Genomic DNA, 21,485 nt, shown 5'->3' with positions numbered 1-21,485 from the left:
AGCCGCTCACTGTGGCTGCTGGCCACTCATGCTGGCTGCTGGCTACACACGGTAGCCCATGGCAACCCACTGCAGCAGGGGCTGCAGCCTACGCCATCGCCGGCAACTCACAGCAGCCCACCTCCAGGTCAAGCTGTTGTTCACCATCTTAGCTGTAGAGGGCACAGCATCTCTGGCCCTCATGTGGGATCCGAACTGGGGCCCTGCTGCTTAGAGCTGGCGTCCCAAGTCAACTCTTAATCAATGTGACACTCAGCGGCCCTGTATGTAGCATCTTAAATTCAAAAGTAGTTTTTCTCTCTTTCTTTTTTCAGATTCTAATAATGCCAAAAGTGTGTATTTAGATGTTATTCTGATTATAGAAATTAACTGAATGGGCTTTACCTTATTCACTTCTTGGAAGACTTTTGTTTAAAATGCTATTATGAAATCTGGTTCAGTGATGTTGCAAGATAGAATGTTACATACAACTTTGAAAATTATTCTAGGAACATATATTAATCTAATTAATTTCATGTTCTGTTTTTTGTAGACAAAGGATAGGGTAATAGAATAATGATTACTTAAATTGTCCTGAAGTGCAAAGATAGAGATCACCAACAAATGTGCCTTATATCTATTCTTCAGGAATTTTTAACAAGTCATCCCATATTCTAAATGTTAGAATTAGGGAAACTGCTTAATATTTATTGATGCTATATTCAAAGTCTTAGTAGAAGAAAAGAACATCACAAGAATAAGTAAAACAGAGTTGTTTGGGGACACGTACTAACAAAAATAAAAGATGAGCACAATAATTTAAAATTTTTTTAAAAGTAACTATTAAGAAATCAGAGAATTCTACAATGTATTACAAGAATTGCATTATAACAGATGTTAAATACTCTCTTAATATTTCATAAGTGTGTCAATTGGCATTGATTTATTTTTAAAAATTATTTGGGAAGTCTGTTTATATTAAAATAAATTATGTGGATTACTCACTATAATCTGCCACTTTCTTGTAATGATTTAGGGCAACTTCACAATTCTGTAGAACATTGATTCCTGACAAATATCTGTACCCCTAAAACACAAGCATATATATTCTTTATTCTGACAATGCTGTATTTGTTATACACACCTACTTGAGCCCAAGAATATTTAATTTACAAACCAAAATCATCTGGGACATCATGCTTCCTCCAGCACTTCCAAAGGTATAATATATCAGTGCCTAAAGTAAAAAAAAAAAAGAAAAGAAAAAATATATGTATATGTGTATATATGTATATATGTGTGTATACACACATATATGTCATCTAAATTTGAAAGTCAAACCAATTGTTTTTTATTCCTAGCGTAGCAATGAACCTTGAACTACTGCAAATAAATTCCAAACTTCATTCTCTTCGTGTATAAAGACAGCTGACATTTTGGGGGTCTTAGCTCTGGGGTCTGTGCTAGAGCATTGTACATGATATTTTATTTAATGGTTACAAAATCCCTATGAAGTAGATTTTATCTGTCTTTAATGAAGAACCTGCAATATGGGATATTAAGAAACTTATTGTATTTTTAACCCTAAACTTCTCTGACTATTGAGCTGGTGCTTTTAGTTACTGCATTACAGTGAGTTTCTTCACCTAAAAAGTAGATTCTATTCAATGTCCCTTTGAAACATATCAGTTTTGTTTCAGAAAAAAATATAGAATGACCTTACCTTGGCTGGATTATATTCCATTCCTATTCCATAAGAAGACAAAAATCCTAATGCCTGAAACCCAAAAGAAAAAGTCAATAAATACATTTATTTCCCAATAATTCTTATCTACATTGGTAAGGGATATTTTAAATGTTCATTGCATAATCATTTGTATTGTTAACTTTTTTCTTATATCATAACAATGTGCCTTTTTACACTTTTGTTAAGGCTGCAAGAATTTGGAAAAGGTCATAATAGTGGGAGCTTTGTATGTACATGGAAATCGGCTAATACTTATTGAACTTTAGTATAAATAATAATAATAAAACACAACAAAATGAAGCTAGAAATCAATAGCAAAAAGAGGACTGAGAAATTCACACATATATGGAAATTAAGGAATATATTCTTGAATAACCAGTGGGTCAAAAAAGAAATCAAAAGGAAAATTAGAAAATATCTTGAGACATAAGAAAACTAAATTGCAACCTACCAAAAGTTATGAGATGCAGCAAAAGCAGAAGAGAAAGTTTATAGAGGTACATGTCTACATTAAAAAAGAAGAAATATCTTGAATCAACAACTTAACTTTATGTTGGGAGCCAATTGAGGATAGCTGGGGATACTGAGGCTGTGGCAAACTGCTACATGCCTCTATGCAGGACCCTATGCCTAAAGTAGCGGCTGGATAGAAGAGACTGCTTAGTAACTGCATACACAAGGTTTGGACACTCCCAAAAGTACCCATTCCCACAGCAAGCCAACCGCCAAGCCCACTGTAAGGCTTGCTTACAGTTTCACTATGGACTCATTGCTTAGGTGATTTCAGGCCTCCCGAAATCCCCGGCCCTAGTTCCTGGTTTCTGTATGCAACACCTAAAGCCCCCTCCTAAAACCCCGTACCAAAATCTCTGTGCATAGCTAGGGAAGTTTCCCTGCAAATAAGGAAGTTGCTTTCTATATAACCAATGGCTATCCAATAAACAGTGGCACTCTCTGCCACCAGCGGCAGAGTGTCCCTCCTAATCCCACTTTTGGTGTCTGTGCCATCTCTTTTCTTTCTCCATTCCTCGCGTTGAGCAATCCTGCTCAGGGACCATTTGGTGGTCTCCTGACCTGATCACCTAGGTGCCCTGGTTGTCGAGCCGGCTCTTGACAACTTTACACCTCAAGGAACTTGAAAAAGAAGAAAAACTAAACCCAAAATTAACAGATGGAAGGAAATCATAAAGATTAAAGGGAAAATAAACAAAGAGAATTGCAACATAATAGAAAAAAATCAATGAAACTGAGTTGGTGTTTTGAAAAGATCAACAAAATTGACAAACACTTTTAGAAAAAATGTCACAAGAGACTACTATGTACAATTGATACAATGCCAACCAATTGATAGCCTAGAAGAAATGGACATATTTCTAGAAATATATAACTATAAAGACTGAATCATGAAAACATAAAAATTCTAAATAGACCTATAACTAGTAAGGAGATTAAATTGGTAATAAAAAACCTCCAACAAGAACAGCCCAGGACCTGGTGGCTTCATTGGGTAATTCCACCAAACTTTAAAAGAATAACACCAATCCTTCTAAATTCTTCTCAAAAATTGAGATAAAAGCATGTCCATACTCATTCTATGAGGCTAGTATTATCCTGATAACAAAGCTAAACAAGAACACTACAAGAAATGAAAGTACAACCCAATGTCCCTAGTATATATTGGTGAAAAAATCCTCCAGAAAACGCTAGCAAACAGAATTCAACAGCACAAAAAGAACTGTATACCAATAACTAAGTGAGATTAATTCCTAGAATGCAGGGAAGGCTCAACATGTGAAATCAATGTGTATATATCACATTGAGATATGGAGGGGGTAAAAAATTACATAGTTATCTCATTTTATGCAGAAAAATCATTTGACACAATTTTGCACACTTCTAGGATAAAAACACGAAACAAACTAGGAATAGAAGAAAATTACCTCAACATCATAAAGGATATATATGTCACACAGCTAACATCATACCCAATGGTGAAAAATCTGAAAGCTTTCCCTCTAAGATTAGGAACAAGGCAAGGATGCCCACTCTTACCACTTCTATTCAAAATAGTACTGGAAATACTATCCAGAGCAATTGGGCAGGAAAATAAAAGAAAGGGCTTCTAAATTGGAAAGAAGTAAAAATTATCTCTGTTCACAGATGACATGATCTTATATGTAGAAAACCATAATGATTTTATCAAAAACTGCTACAACTAATTAAGTCAGCAAAGTTGCAGATACAAAATCAACACACAAAACCAATAGCATTACTATACATTAACAATGAACAATTGGAAAATGAAATTAACAATCTCATTTACAATAGTATCAAAAAGAATAAAATAGTTAAGAACGAAGTTGTCAAAGAGGTGAAAGACTTATACAGTGAAAACTACAAAACATTGATGAAAGAAACTAAAGAAGACATAAATAAATGGAAAGATATCCCATGTTTATGGATTGGAAGACTTACTATTATTAAAATGTACCCAAAGAGCTTACCTTCAATGCTTTAAATTCAATGCAACCTTTATCAAAGTACCAAATCCATTTTTTTTTCAGGAACAGAGAAAACTACATCCTAAAATTCATATGGAATCTCATGAGATCCTGAATAGCCAAAACAATATTGCAAAAGAAAAACAAAGCTAGAGGTCTCACACTTCCTGATTTCAAAACATATCACAAAGCTACAGTAATAAAAACACTATGGTACTGGCATACAGATAAACATATAGATCAATGAAACAGAGAGCCCAGAAATAAACCCTCACATATATGGTCAAATGATTTTCAACCAGGATGCCAAGCCTATAGACATTAGGGAAAGGATAGTTTCTTCGATAAATAATGTTGGGAAAACGATATCAAATGACAAAAAATAAAAGCAATTTCTTCCCTTATACAGTATACATAAGTTAACTTAAAATGGATTAAAAGCCTAAATGAAAGACCTGAAACTATGAGACTCCTAGAAGTAAACACAAGGAAAAGTTTCATGATATTGGATTTGGTGATGATGTCTTGGACACAACACCAAAAGCACAGACAACAAAAATAAAAACAGATAAATTGGGCTACATAAAAATTAAACTTCTGTGCAACAAAGAACACTATCAATAGAGTGAAAAGACAACCAATGGAATGGGAGTAAATATTTACAAATCATATGTATTGAAAGTTGTTAATATCAACAATATATAAAGAACTCCTACAACTCAACAACAAAAAACAACCCAATTTTAAAAATGACACAGGATTTGAATAGATATTTCTTCAAAGAAGGTATATGGCTGTCCATCAAGCACGTGAAAAGATGCTCAACATCACTAACCATAAGGAAAATACAAACAAAAAATATAAAGACATACCACTTCATGCCCATTAGGATGGCTCCTATCAAAAGAAACAAACAAGCAAAACTAGAAAATAAAACGTGCCACTAGGATATGGAGAAATTGTAACTCTTGGTGGACATGTAAAGCAGTGCAGCCACTGTGGAAAACAACATGATGCTTCCTTTAAAAATTAAATAGAATTACAATATAAACCTGCAATTCCACTTATTTGGTATATACCCAAAAGAATTGAAATCAGGGTCTCAAATAGATAGTTCTATATCCATGTTTATAGCAGCATTATGGGGTATGATAAAAGACTATGGTGAATGTTTAAATTAAAAAAAATTATTATAGTATAAGACACATTGCTATTAATCCCCCTCAAAATACTCCCACTCATTTCAAACATACTTATCCCATCGTTCTTGGCACTTTCTGAAGCTGTTCTGGAAGTCCTCTTTCATAAATGTCTTTAGGTGCACTGTCATGATTGCCTTGATGTCCTGAATTGATTCAAAACATTTACCTTTCATGGTCATTTTGACTTTGGGGAAGAGCCAGAAGTCTCATGATGCCAGATCCAGTGAATAAGGTGGATGAGGACACACCATAATGTTTTTATTTGACAGAAATTGCCATACCAGAAGCAATGTGTGACACGGAGCATTGTCATGATGGACAATTTTACCCATTTCATGTTAATGCGTTGTTCGTGATCCATGATTTACAGCACACTTTAAAACACACCTTACCTCGACTGTACCTTCACACTGAACTGACTGCACCAAACAAGTGGAAACTTGTTACACACTGTTACTAAATGTTGACGCGCCGCTTCCCATATTGAAGATCCCTGCCTTTCCATTGGGTGGCACTTGGCAGTAGCATTCACCATATATTTTGATCACGCCTCATAGTTACAATAGCTAAAGTTGTAAGCAACCCAAGTGTCTATCATCAGTGGATGAATGGATAAACAAAATGTGGTATGCATGCATGAAATATTATTCAACCTTGGGGCCAGCTGAGTGGCTCAGTTGGTTAGGAGCTTGCTCAAGAGTGCGAGCTCTGAGCAATAGGGTCGCTGGTTTGATTCCCGGCCTGAGCTGAGCTGCCAACAGGTGGCAGGATGGCTCAGCTAAAAAAAAAAAAAAGAAGACAAATACTGTGTAAATTCACTTGATGAAGTCTCCAAAATAGTCAAACTCTTAGAAACAGAAAGTAGAATGAAGGTTACTAAGGGCTGGGGAGAGGGAGAAATAGGGAGTGGTTCAACGGGTATAGGGTTTCAGGTTTGCAAGATGAAAAGTTCTAGAGCTACATTATGCAACAATGCACATATATTTTACACTGTTGTTCTGTACACTGAAAATGCTTAAGAAGGTAAACGTAAGTATTTTTTTATCTCAAAAAATGTGAAAGTCTCCCTTCATTGCCAAATTCTCACTCCTGATGATATTTTGATATGTGTCTTTCCAGACCACTTTCTAAGCATTCATCTACATATATGTGTAGGTTTTTTTTTTAAGCTCACTCTTTACTGATTTGGAATTCCTTTGTTATAATCTACTATATTTTCTTATATTTATGGATCTAAGTCTAGACTTTCTAATGCTTTGGTTTTCAATGGACTATCCTGAAGAGGTTTTAGGAAACAAATTAAGACCCCCATCTTGGGAAATTCTGATGCACTGAGTCTCAGAATGTGGCCAGAGCCTCTAGATCAGTGGGTCTTAACCTTCCTAATGCCACGACCCCTTAATACAGTTCCTCATGTTGTGGTGATCCCCAACCATAAAATTATTTTTGTTGCTACTCTGTAACTGTAATTTTGCTACTGTTATGAATTGTAATGTAAATATCTGATATGCAGGATGTATTTTCATTGTTACAAATTGAACATAATTAAAGCATAGTGATTAATCACAAAAAACAATATGTAATTATATATTGTGAAATATTTATTTCTAATTACAAATAAATGAAATTTTGTCTTGAAGCCGGGTACTCGTATGTGGGCGTATCTGCATGTGGGCCTGGAGACAGATAGAGGAGCGGTGTCTCGGTTCCTAAGACCATCGAAAAATATGTGTTTTCCGATGGTCTTAGACGACCCCTGTGAAAGGGTCGTTCGATTCCCAAAGGGGTCGCGACCCACAGGTTGAGAACCGCTGCTCTAGATATTAAAAAAGTTTCATAGTGATTCTGGTGAACTGCAGGTCGAGGCCAGTGCTTCTCAAACGTGAATGTGCAACATTAATAGCACTGGGATCTTGTGAAAATGCAGAGTTGGCTTCAGTAGGTGTCAGATGAGTCCTGGGATTCTGTATTTCCAACAAGCCCCTAGAGAGATGTGCATACTGCTGGCCCATGGACCACACTTTAAACGACAAGAGTCTAGTTCTATTTGAAAATTTCTGGGCCAAATCTGAATTATGTTGATTATTGTAGCTTAAGGTATATCTTGATATAGCTGGTGGAGCAAGTCTCCTCTCATCATTATACCCTCCAAATTTGTTTACTATTCTTAACCATTGTAGATAAATTTTAGTGTCTGCATTCTAAGAGTTACTAAATCTTCACTTGTTGATGTACTTTGGAGATTTCCTCCTGCCAATACTTAAAGGCACACATGCCATAATTTCACAGCATAGCCATTCTCCTATTGTTAGACATTTAAGGCATTTAAAAATTTCAGCTCTTACTAAAAAAACTGCAGTTCTTGTACATAAACAGGTATATATATAAAACAAATGACTGAAAATGGAATTGCTGAGTCAAAGTGCATATGCTTTGAAAATGTTAATAGGTACTGCCAAATTGCCTGCCAAAGTGTTATACAAATTTACGCTCTTACCAAAAGTATATGAAGTACCTCTTCCCCATGCTTTCACCAACACTGAATGCCATTGATCTTCATTTTTTTAGTTTTTCCAGTCGAATGGATAAAAAAGAAATCTTTAAATTAGGATTTCCCAAATTACTGTTGAGGTTGATCATCTTTTCTTATTTACTGGCCATTTAATTTCTTCTGTAATTTTCCCATTACTACTAGGTGTTTTGTTTTGTTTATTATCTTTTCTTATTAAAGTGTAGGAGGTTTTTACAAACTATAGATATTAGTCATTTGTTTGTCATATATTTTGGTGAATATTTTCTCCTAATCTACTGCTTGTCTTTCATCACTGATTACTATTTCATTATACAAGAGTTTTAAGTTTTTAAATGTAAGGCTTGTCAAGTTTTCATTACAGAATGAAACAAATATCAATAAAAATTTTTCAGACTGACTTTTCTGGAATCTACATATGACACCTCTTATATATTTTACATCAGTGAAACTGGATATAACATATCTTCATGTTACCTTCTCAGATTACATGTTTACTAAGCTGCCTTTGTTTATTAGGATGAAAAGAATGCTGACTTACACATTAGGTGCCAAGGTCAGCATTTTGGCTTGACTAGTCATTGAAGGGAGAGAATGCAGGGGGAAATGAACAAAAATTACTTACTGTATCAAAAATAAAATTAAATGGCCAAAATCCAGAGCACTGACTACACCAAATACTGGTGAGGAAATGGAACAACAGGAACTCTCATTCATTGCTGGTGAGAATGCGAAATGGTACAGCCACTTTGGAAGATAGCAGTTTCTTACAAAACTAAACATACACTTACCATGTGTTCCATCAATCACATTCCTTGGTATTTACCCAAATGAGATATAAACTGATGTCCACACAAAAACCTGCACATAGATGTTCATGGAAGCTTTATTCACAATTGCCAAAACCTCAAAACAATCAAGATATCCTTCAGTAGATGAATGGGTAAATAAACTGGCATATCTGGACAATGGATTATTATTACACAATGCTAAAAAGAAATGAGCTATTGATCCATGAAAAGATGTGGAGGAAACTTAAATCAATATTACTAATTGAAAGAAGCCAATCTGAAAAGGCTACATTCTTTATGATTCCAACCTTATGGCATTTTGGAAAAGGCAAAACTGCAGACAGTGAAAAGATCAGCGGTTGCCAGCAGATAGGCGGAAGGGAGGAATGAATAGGTGGAGCACAGGGCACGGTTAGGGCAGGGAAACTACTCTTTATGACGCTGTGACGGTGGGCACATGCCATTACATTTGTCCAAACCCATAAACCGTACAACACCAAAAGTAAACTCTTAAAAAATGAAATAAAATAAATTCCTCTTACTGAGAAAGACTGTGGCAGGGGTTGCTGATTGTACCCCAGAGTCCCCTTCTTTCTAAAGTGACAGGACTCTTGACTTTTAGTGAAGGATATGGCAACCAAAATAGACTGTAAGGTTGAACCATAAGAAATTGATGGTGTGGTAGGTCAAAATTTACCAATGTCCTGGCTCCATAGCCTTCTTAGCGGTTAGATGTGGCCATGTGATTAAGTTATGACCAACAGATGTGAGCAGTTTCCAGGTCATGCTCTTAAAGGTGTGCCTTTGCTTTCCACTTTTCCTCATCCTATTAGCTGGAATGCTGACATGATGGTGAGCCAGTATGGACAATGCAGAGAAGAGCAACATCCTAAAGATGACAAAGCCACAAAATAGAAGGAGGCTGAGTCCCTGATGACTTTTCTGAATAGAATCACCTTCCCCACTCAAATTTAACAGTAGGGAAAACTGCAATTCTGTTTTGTTTAAGTCACTGTTATTTTGGGTCTTGGCCATCCCTGCTAAACCTATATCCTAACTCTGTGGTTCTCAAAGTATACTCTGTGGATCATTTGGAACACCAAGACCTTTCAGCAGGTCTTCAAGGTCAAACTAGTTTTTTAATAATCTGAAGATGCGATTTGTGTTTTTCATCATGTTGACACTTGCACTGATGGTACAAAGTAATGATAAGTAAAACTTCTGGCATGTTAGCATGAATCAAGAAAGTGCACCAAACAGCCACTTATGTTGTTATCATATTCTTCATACCATACACTCACAATAAAAGTAAAAATGCTAGTTTCACTTAAGCATGTCTTTGGTGAAGCAGTGAAAGTATTATTTTTATTGTCACAACTATTTATTTATTTATTTGGGGAATTGGGGGAGGGGAACAGTGTTGGGGAATTGGGGAAGGGGACGAGCCAAGTTGTTGTTCTTCAATCTTAGTTGTGGAGGGCGCCATTCACCATCTGGCTGCCTGTTGGTAGCTTGTGGCCTCTAAGCTCAAGGTGCTGTATCACAATTGTAGTTGTGGGTGGGCATAGCCACCATCCCATGTGGGAATCGAACTGGCAGCCTTGTTGTTAAGAGTGCATGCTCTATCCACTGAGCCATCCAGGTGGCAGCTCAGCTCAAGGTGCCGAGTTCAGTCTTAGTTGCATGCAGGTGTAGCCCACCATCAAACAGGCAGTCTTGTTGTTAGGACCACGTGCTCTTACTCAGCAGCAGCTCAGCTCAGGCGCAGCATCACTGGCCCATGTGGGAATCGAACCAGCAGCCCTGTTGCTCAGAACTCATGCTTTTAAGCTAACTCTTAACCAACTGGGCCACTCAGCCGGCCCGTCTCAACTCTTGAATGCACTTTTTTAAAATTTATTTTTCAAATTTATTTTTCAATTACAGCCAATATACAACAGTATGTTAGTTTCAGGTGTACAATATAGTGATTAGACATTTATATACCTTATGAAGTATCACCCCATAAGTCTAGTACCCACCTGACATCATACGTAGTTATTATAATGTTATTGATATATTCCTTGTGCTATACTTTACATCCTTATGACTATTTTAATAACTGGCAATTTGTACTTCTTAATTCCTTTCAGCTTTTTCACACGTCTGCCCAACCCTTCTCCAATCTGGCGAGATTTGTTCTTTGTATCTATGAATTTGTTTATTTTTTGCTTTAGATTTCACACATAATTGAAATCATATGGTGTTTGTCTTTCTCTGTCTGAATTATTTTACTTAGCATAATACCCTCTAGGTTCATCCATTTTGTTGCAAATGCTAAGATTTCATTCTGTTTTATGGCTGTGTAATATTTCATTGTATATATGTAAATCTTCGTTATCCATTCATCTATTGATGGACACTTTGGTTGCTTCTGTATCTTGGCTATTGTAAATAATGCTGCAATGAACATAGGGGTGCATATATCTTTTCTAATTAGCATTTTGGATTTCTCCCAATCAATACCCAGAATTGGAGTTGCTAGGTCATATGGCAGTTCTATTTTTAATGTTTTGTGGTAATTCCATACTGTTTTCATAGTTGCTGCACCAAATTACAATCACATCAACAGTGCACAAGGGTTCCCTTTTCTCCACATCCTCACCAACACTTGTTGGTTGTTGATTTACTGATGATAGCCATTCTGACAGGCATGAAGTGATATCTCATTGTGGTTTTAATTTGCATTTCTCTGATGATTAGTGACGTTGAGAATCTTTTCATATGTCTGTTGGCCATCTGTATGTCCTCTTTGGAGAAATGCCTATTCATGTCCTCTGCTCATTTTTTAAGTGGATTTTTTTTTCTGATGTTAAGTGGTATAAGTTCATTTATAGTTTGGATATTAATCTTTTATCTGATGTATCATTGGCAAATATCTTCTCCCATTCAGTAGGATGTCTTTTTATTTTGTTGATGGTTTTCCTCACTGTGCAAAAACTTTTTAGTTTTATGTAGTCCCATTTACTTATTTATTATTTATTTGTTTGTTTGTTTGTTTGTTTTTCTTTTGTTTCACTCAAATGAGGAGGTAGATCAGAAAAAAAATATTACTAAGAACAATGTCAGAGAGTTTACTTCCTATGTTTTCTTCTAGGAGTTTTATGATTTCAAATCTTACATTTAAGTCTTTAATACATTTTGAGTTTATTTTTGTGTATGGTGTAAGAAAATGGTGTAGTTTCCTTTTTTTGCATGTGCCTGTCCAGATTTCCCAACATTATTTATTGAAGAGACTGTATTACCCCATTATATATTCTTGCTTCCTTTTTTTAAAAAGATTCTTATTGTGGAATAGGGGAAAGGGAACAATGTTGGGGAGTTGGGGAAGGAGAACAGCCAAGTTGTTGTTCTTCAATCTTAGTTGTGGAGAGTGCAGCTAGCTCAGCTCCAAGTCCAGTTACCCATAGGCAGCTCAGGGTAGCTCAGCTCAAGATGCTGTGTTCAAGCTTAGTTGCAGGTGGGCATAGCCCACCATCCCATGCAGGAGTCGAATCAGCAACCTTGTTGTTAAGAGCACGTGCTCTCACCAGCTGAGTCATCCCGCCACCTGTTGGCAGCTCATCGGCAGCTCAGCTTGGGCGCAGCGTCACTAGCCCATGTGGGAATCGAACTGGTGACCCTGTTGCTCAGAGCTCGCGCTCTTAACCAACTGAGCCACTTGGCCCGCCTAATTCTTGCTTCCTTTGTCATAGACTAATTGACTAGATCGGTGAGGGTTTATTTCTGTTCTCTCCATTCTGTTTCATTGATCTATATATCTGTTTTTATGCCAGTACCATGATGTTTTGATTATTGTAGCCTTGCAGTATAGTTTGATATCAGGTAGCATGACACCTACAACTTTGTTCTTTTTTCTTAATATTGCTTTGGCTATTCAGGGTCTTTTGTGGTTCCACATAAACTTTAGGATTATTTGTTCTAATTCTGTGAAAAATGTCATTGGTATTTTGATAGTGATTGCATTGAATCTGTAGATTGCTTTGGGTAGTATGGATATTTTAACAATGTTAATTATTTCTATCTATGAGCATAGTATAGCCTTCCATTTATTTGTATCTTATTCAATTTATTTCTTCAATGTCTCATAATTTTCTGAGTACCGGTCTTTTACCTCCCTGGTTAAATTTATTCCTAGTTTTTGTTTGTTTGTTTGTTTTCTGATGTAATTGTGAATGGGATTGTTTTCTTAATTTCTCTTTCTGATAGTTTATTTGTGTATAAAAATGCAACTGATTTCTGAATATTAATTTTGTATTCTGCTACTTTACTGAATTAATTTATTAGTTGAAATAGTGTTTGTGAAAACGTGTTTTAAGTAGTCTATATGAGAAGATAGGAAGTAGGCTTGAAGTACTTCTGACTGAAATGTGTTGGGTGTTTCAAGGAAATGCTAGAAATGCCTGAAATACTTGAGTTGCGAGCTGAACTGGCCATTCTTTCCATGAAACATCATCTTTACTTGAAGGAACAATGGACAGACTATGTTCATTTAGACTGGCAGACATTTTCTTGAAAATGAACAGAGAGGACTGTCACTTCAGCAAAAACAATTGACAGTACTTGTTATCAATAATAAATTCAAGCTTTTAAGAAAAAAATTAAAATTTTGAAAAATCTACATCTGCTACCATGAACTTGACACTCTATTACTTAAAGACTTTGATGAGATGAATAGTGACATTAGCAAATGTGGTTTTTAAAATATATTTTATAAGAAATATGTCAAATTTGGAAGATTTGCATAACTCAGTGAACCAATATTTTCTAAATGACCTATGCATGATGTTATAAAGGATGTATAGGTAAAAACAATTCCATTCAAAATGAAAGATAGACTAGTCAATTTTAACATAAGATAGCAGGAAAAGTTCATTAATCTGGTTTCATATTCTACATTGCAACTAACCTTTAAAAAGTTATCACTGTTGAGTTTTGGTATAGAACCAAAGAAGAATATACACAATTTTTGAAAAAGCTATTAAAATACTTTTCCCTTTTCTACTTTTATTTTATTTTGCTGTTTTTTTTCTTTAAGCTTTTTGAAATACATGCTTACATTTCTTGTTTATTAAAGCTTTTAACACTGTTCATTTTCCTCTGCATCTGGATTTAGCCATATTCCATAACTTTTATATGTAGTTATCATCACCATTCAGCTCTTAATATGTCATTTGTTTCTATTTTGTCTTTACTATTGGTTAAAAATGAGGAGACTCTTGAAACTTTAAAAGGAGCTAAATTTTAAGCTATCTTTTTGTCATTAATTTTTATTGCTCTGAATCAAAAGAATGTAGTATCATTTCTATTTTTAAAAATAAATTAAAATTTTTCTTGGTGTGATTAGTTTTTGAAACTAATTTTACAAACTTTTAGCTTTTTAATTTTGTTTAGAATGCTTTTCTATGTAAAAATCTTAATTTTGTGTGTACATGGAGTCAATGTATGATTTTTTTGTCTGCCTGGATTCTCTTTGTGAAACCACATTTTTTCCATTCTTGGTTCAATAGGGCTCCTCATCCCTTTCTGAATATAATGGGGTTACATGACACACGCTCAAGCAATCACATTATTCTTCTCCTAGATGCCGTGATTGATTCAGGATGGGCTTGTGATCTAACCCAGTTCTTTTGCTGAAATCATTGGCAAGAACCTGACCTCTTTCACAGAGACTTCCAGGTATAAGGGATTAGGATACCTATGGTTCTTGGTGGCCATCTTTGCCTCCATATGAGGTCAGCCTGCTCAAAATAATACCATCATAGAAAAAAACCAAAGCGAAGAGGCCAAGATAGTATGTTCTGATTCTACCCTCTTGATCCGGATTGTCTAAAGGCAGCTACAACTTGGACTTCACAGTTATACGAGCCAATAAATCCCACTTTTGTGTAAGCTAGTTAGGTTGTATTTTCTGTACTCAGAGAATCCTAAGTGATACAATCGGACATGTCTGTTGATAGGAAATTCATTAAATTAATAGATACACAGTGAACCAAAATTAATCTCTAGATAGTAGTTGCTGCCTTAGAACTTAGTTGCCTTGAAATGTGTAGTAATTTGGTGCTCATTAAATCAATTCCTTTTTGCAACACTCTCTGCCTTTTAGACACTTGAGGGCCACCATCTGGTACCTCAATTGTTCTCTTCTACAAAGATGCCCTATTCTGCCTTCCTCATGTGTTCTATTTTAGGTTATATTCACCATCTTGTGTGTTCTCTGAATCTGGTCTACTTTGTAGATGCCATATTTCTGTCATGACCTTGTCAAAACAAAGTAGTTACATTTCCTAAAAAAGGGAAGATATCCCAAAGTAAATGAAGCTGTTACATTTTGTTAATAAATTATTTGCAAAGAGAATGACTGTCACAAGTCAAGATATGCATGCTGGAAAAATCACCAAATCCCTAGGAATAGATGAAAACTAATGAACAATGAGAAGTTGTTGTGACCAATTATCAGAAAAGATTATTATTAAGGTATTCAACATCAAACATTGTCAGAAACTTTTTGCTGACATTGAACTTAACTTCCAGCAAAATGTGATTCAACTGAAGAAAAAAAAAAAGCATGTTTGGTCAAATTGGAAAGTTTTAGCATTAATGGTTGCAGAATGAGTCAGTAGTTTGAAAAAAATCCCGTGGTAATCGAGGAACACACCCTTAAGAAATGTTGCATTACTGATATTCTTTGTGGTACTGAGAATGCTATGTAGGACAAAGACAATTATCAACCAAGGTTTCTAAGTTTAAAACTGATTCAATAGGACTCTGAATGAGACGAGTTTTGGAACACTGAATTTAACTTATATTTACCTTTTTGTGTAACCAAAGACTGACATATGATAAAAATCTATGTTTAAAATGTCTAAAACAGCACTTTTAATGGAAATAAAATAAAAATTCTAATAAGAAAATACTGCTTTATACTTTGACAGCATTTATATAATATGATTATATAACTCACATTTTAAAAGTATATAACTTATTGTCAATGGTTATCTTATAACAGATAAAATATAGGATTATCATCTTTAGCAAAATTTTCATATTTCTAAGCCTAGTAACTGTAAAATGGAGCTTGCTTACTACAAATTGTTCTTAGTCAACTCATGCTGCTTGACAAATAGTGCTGCTTCATTTTATGGGATTTTCATAAACAAACATTTTGAAAATATAGTGGAGCATCTCACCCATTAAGCTCATCAGCACTATGTGTGATTTGTAGAATTTGACAGGTATCCTCCAAGCCTTGTGGCTCCTTTCCTGCCCTTATTAGTCACTGACAAGTGGGCGGTGACATCATTTATAAATTCTCTCAGTACCAAGAATGGAACTGGATTGGGCTGAGATATTTGAACTCACTGCAAAAGATGTTTGCAGCACTCTGCGTCAGGTGCTTCTGAGAAAAATGCATTCTACCTTTTAATTCTGAATATAAATATCCATGTTTTATTTTAAACACAATTTCTTTTGTTGGAGAGAGTTCATAATTTAATGCTTCATATAAATTTTTATCAAACTAATAGATGCATATGTATTGAAAATTTAAATTCTAACACTTTCAAGAGCTTATAACAATAAATATCAGTGCCCTGCTCCTTTCCAGGCCACTCTTTATTATCTTCATAAACAACCATTTTCAATTATTTTAACTGTATTCCTTTGATAATTGCCACCACTATGACTCCAGATAAGTTGCTCCTACTTGCTGTTCAATGATACAGAGGGTGCCAATAAAATGTATACACTTTTTTTTTTTTTGTAGAGGGAGTGTCACTGGCCCTAATATGTGGGATCTGAACCAGGGCCCTCTGGCATCCCAAGCCAGTTCTTAACCATCGTGCCACTTGGCCAGCCCTGTATACACATTTTAAGACAGGAAAACTGTATTAAAATTCTAATACTCAATATATACCGATAACAAAAGACAAATACAAGTCACGTTTGACTTCTGCAATTACAAGAGGTATTCAAAGTGGTTACCATCAGCGTAATTTTAATACAATTTTTTTGCTTTCTTAAAATGTGTATAAATTTTTTGTCACCGTCTGTGTATTTCACACATTATCTAAAGATTTGCTATATGGTAGATATTGATTTAGGTCATCTACATCACTTTCTCACTTTTTCTCTTTGCTCCTCTTCAATAGAGTCATAACACTAAATTTTGTCAGAGCATAATTGTAAAAGTCTGTTTTGGTGTTTCTAATATTTTCAAGGCTCTACTCATTTGGAAATTTATCATTTAGAACTGTCACCGTTTTTAAAAGTTCATTCCACTCTCTTACATATCATTGGTAACATGCCTTTATTTCCATCCTTCATATTAAAAACAATCTGGGGGGTTGGCTGAGTGGCGCATTGGTTAAGAACTGGCTTGGGACACCAGCTCAGCAGCAGAGCCCTGGTTTGGATCCCATATGGGGGCCAGTGACACTGCCCTCTACAGCTAAGATGGTGACCAACAGGTCGACCTGGAGCTGGGCTGCAGTTGCCGGTGATGGCGTAGGCTGCAGCCCCTGCTGCAGTGGGCTACCATAAGCTACCGTGTGTGGCTGGCAGCCAGCGTGAGCGGCTGGCAGCCGGTGTGAGCTGCCAAGAGCCACTGTGAGTGGCCATCCAGAAGCTGGCAACCGACCTGCCTCACCTGGGAAGAGCACAATGATAATACCAACATGGGCCAGTGAAGCAATGTTCTCCACAACTAGACTGAAGAACAAAACGACAGCAACTTGTCTGTTCTCCCTCCCCCAATTCCCCAATAAAATCTTTAAAAAAATAAATAAAAGCAAAATAGTCTTAGTCATTTCACTAACAGTTGATGAAATACTTGATGAACACAGGGTCATAGGCAGAATCCTGTGGCAGATTACCAGAAACTCGTTTTCACATTGGCACCAATCCAGTAGTCTATACTCTTATCTACCATCACCAAAGCCCACATTTCTATTTTTTCATGTAGCTCATGAGAACATCATAAAGGCTTTGTTAAATGTTTCCCTAAAATCAAGATGTAAGGTCTTATATTTCAATTAAAATAGAAAATAAATACATTCTTAAATTATATTACAATTTTAAGGACAAAGAACTGTTACTTCTTAAACTAGGGGATTGACTACAAAGTTCAGTTCCTAAAAGCAAAATAGGTCTAACATGTGGTTTATAGGTATACTTTGTGTAATTTACTTAATCCATAAACTGAAAAAAGAAATATAATTTAACTAATTCCTCTTTAGTCTCCAAGGTTCCCTTTTCAGGAAAATTGACCATAAAGGCTATTATTACTAATGGAAGGAGTCTGGAATCCTGATAGTCCACTAACCTTTGTAGTTTATCTTTAAAATGGTTAAGTTGGCTCCCTTTAAGGATCTCTCTAGCAACATTAGATTTTTTTTTTCCTTGCAATTCCTGGCAAGTTTTGATTCTGCTCACTTTAGAATCTGGTTTATTTACGTGGAAACTTTGATAGTAAACAAATATACTGACATTTATATAATAAAATGAAGATACTATTCTATTTAGTTGAGATTGTATTTTAAGATGCTTTCACCAGCAGTGTATCGTTTTGTGCAGAGAGTACCATACTTTTTGGCCTGATCTTCCTGGAGAAATTTGTGTGAGGTCATGAAGTTGTGAAGTGAATTGTGTGGGAGTTAAATTTCCACCTTGTGACTGAGAGAAGAGCTTTCCTTTGTGTAAAGCTCATTGTATAATAGAAAGGAAGGACTAAAACCCTGATGTTACCCGCTTCAGAGAACCATCTCCAGGACACACGCCCTTCCTCTTGAGCAGAGAAATAACAATGAGTGATTTTGAGATAATTCTCTGGAAGGCTCAACTTTAATTTTGTTTTTTAAATACTGCTTAAAGCATGACAGGCACTAGAGGAAGACAAAAGATGTTATGGGCTCTCATGTAGTAAATATTCTGATAGTCCTGTCTTATTCCTCTACACTTGGGCATTGTCACCTAATAACTTTACAATAATCAGTTTTTGGCTTTGATATTTTTCTGAGATAAGGGCTGAGATGAAATGAGATAGAATGATTAAATCTTAATTGAGAAAAAGTGCTGTAAATTGAAAGAGAAGCTACATAATAGTGATGACATCAATGACACTTGCAGTGGTTTTTAAAGGTCAAGCTTGGCAAATTACATTTGTTTATAAGACTTGATTCTGAACTCAACCCTTGTGCTGTGGTTTTTAAGAAACTGTTATATTGGGTTGTCAGAAAAGTCATGAGGTATTTTTTCTATGTTTTTCATTGCAAAAATGCGTCATGACTTTTCTGACAACCCAGTAGTAGCTGGGATTTGAATGGAAAGAGTTCAATGTAGAGGATATTTTACTATGTTTCAATGCAAATTACTCAGATTTCTTAGCAATTAAAAATTAAATATTCCTCCTTTTATTTGTTATAGAAGAAATTATTAAAAGAGAAAAAGATTAAACAAGTTTCCGATAATTGTAGAGTCTTGAAAGCATCTGAGATCATTACTTTTAGCTTAAATTACATACCAAACAAAAGTGGGAATTGATCTTAATGAGCAACTCAGATCCTGTCTGAACCCTTCATACAAAAAGAGCATTAAGGGCCGGCCAAGTGGCGCGATGGTTAAGAACTGGCTTGGGACGCCAGAGGGCCCTGGTTTGGATCCCACATATGAGGGCCAGTGACACTGCCCTCTATAGCTAAGATGCTGAACAACAGCTCAACCTGGAGCTGGGCTGCCGTGAATCGCCAGGACAGTGTAGGCTGCAGCCCCTGTGGCAGTGGGTTGCCATGGGCTACCGTGTGTAGCCAGCAGCCAGCATGAGCGGCCAGCAGCCACAGTGAGCGGCCGTCCAGAAGCTGGCGACTGATCTGCCTCTCCCAGGAAGAGTACAATAATGGTGTCAACTTGGGCCAGTGAAGCAACGTCCTCCACAACTAGACTGAAGAACAAAAGGAGAGCAACTTATCTGTTCCCCTTCCCCCAATTCCCCAGCGCTGTTTCCATTCCCCCAATTCCCCAATAAAAATCTTAAAAAAAAAAAAAGAGCATTAACGTCAAGATGAACTGCTCTCCATAGGTAATCCCAGAGTCATCAAAGTGATTATTAAATTGATACTAAAAGTGTTTTTTTCAGTAGTAGCTCAGTGCTAATAACTATAGTCTCTCTAGGAAACACTTGTATAATTCAAATCTGAAATAAGTGAAGAATATGCAGAATCTGCTGATGTGATAGAATTATTCTAGAATCACAGAGCATGGTAAAGTCCTTCTCCTTTACGTATCAATTATAGTTATTTTTATATAATAGAATGGATTTTCTTATAATCCACAGTAAAACTATTTTGAACTGTGTAATCAAGGGAGTACATGCATCTAAGTTAATTTTTTCCTGATATCAAAGTAATATATACCCATGGAAAAATAACCAGAAAAGTAACTTTAAAAAGAAAATAGCTACAAATAATACTACCATTTAGAGATTACCACAATTGACTTAAGTGTTAAGATGATACAATGTGGGTGATTCATTTCTTGATTCTTAAAGCAAATGAGCTTAAACCTGCCTTCTTGTTGATAAACTAACAGACAAATTTCCTATTGAAACAGTTCACCAATATCAAGAAAAGGGTGAGTATTTATAATTCTGAATTTTTGCTTGCTGAATGAGAATCAGAGAAATAAAAAATAATTTATCTGCATTCCAGGCTTTTCCCATCTATTACATTTCAGCATTTCCAATTGTTCATCCTCTTTTCCCCCAGAGGTAGGTGTCTTCATTATTTTTATTCTCTCTTTCTATCTCTACCCGCCCCCTCTGTCTATCCCTATGTCTATCTCTGTGTCCATCTCTGTGTCTGTTCCTCTCATTCTCTTTTGTTATCATTTTCACTACACATTTCCAGCTTCTTTAGCCAGATTTCTGTTGCTATGTTGTCGTCACAGTTCCCAGCAATATTTCCTAAGACTGCAGGCAGTATTCCTGTAGTAGCCTGGCACAAATAACCTGAGAAGAAAGGTGGCCACCTGACCAGCCCTATTAGAGAGCTGTGATCAATATGGCATGTGGCGAGCCTGGTCCCAGCAACAGCCATCAAACTAAGCATTGTTTGTAGCATTGAATCTCTAACTAGTTGTGCTTTGTACAAGAAGATAAACCAATGACAAAAGGACTTGCTTTGGGAACATTTTCCAATAGTGATGACAGTGGTGATAGTCAAATTTTCAGAATAGAATCCAGCCATAGCACTGGACAGGGTCCTGTAGGCTCCCTGCTCATTCAGATGTTAACAGGTCACTAGATCATGGAGAATTCAGGGGAAGAAGGGGAGTCTGAGTGAGGAACAGCATGTCCAGGATGTCAGGAAGGACATCAGAGGAGCTTGGGACAGAGGCATTTTACCAACCAGTATTGTAGCATTTCAATAAACAGTGTGGTTGCATTTTGCATATCAGGTCAATGTCAGCCTTTCAAGTGATATGCTTGTCTTCACCCATGTCTGTCTTCTTGTCCTCCTGATACAAACATACACATATGTATACTAGACAGATACTATCTCCATTTTTCTTATGAGGAAATTGAGAATCAAAGAGGGCAGGCCACAAGGACCAGTGTTAAAGCAGACCTATAAAGCCAGGACTAAATGACTCCAAAGACAAAGTTGTTGGGGCTAAAATTGTTACATGACATTATTTTTTTTT

General features: G+C 36.0%; 1 protein-coding gene across 1 annotated transcript in view; it reads right to left on the bottom strand.

Annotated features, from left to right (window-relative positions):
• Nucleotides 1-21,485, bottom strand: part of SEL1L2 (SEL1L2 adaptor subunit of SYVN1 ubiquitin ligase) — a 141,298-nt gene that overhangs the window by 31,731 nt on the left and 88,082 nt on the right. The window contains exons 6-8 of the mRNA XM_019635252.1: nucleotides 1,703-1,756; nucleotides 1,157-1,216; nucleotides 985-1,066 (exon numbers count right to left, since the gene is read on the bottom strand). Of these exons, the coding sequence (XP_019490797.1) occupies nucleotides 985-1,066; nucleotides 1,157-1,216; nucleotides 1,703-1,756 (196 nt within the window). The remainder of the gene's footprint in view (nucleotides 1-984; nucleotides 1,067-1,156; nucleotides 1,217-1,702; nucleotides 1,757-21,485) is intronic.

Source organism: Hipposideros armiger, unplaced genomic scaffold, assembly GCF_001890085.2.
Source record: "Hipposideros armiger isolate ML-2016 unplaced genomic scaffold, ASM189008v1 scaffold_20, whole genome shotgun sequence".
NCBI classification, from domain to species: Eukaryota; Metazoa; Chordata; class Mammalia; order Chiroptera; family Hipposideridae; genus Hipposideros; species Hipposideros armiger.
The sequence above is the reverse complement of the archived record's forward strand: the minus strand, read 5'-3'. Positions and strand labels throughout refer to the sequence as shown.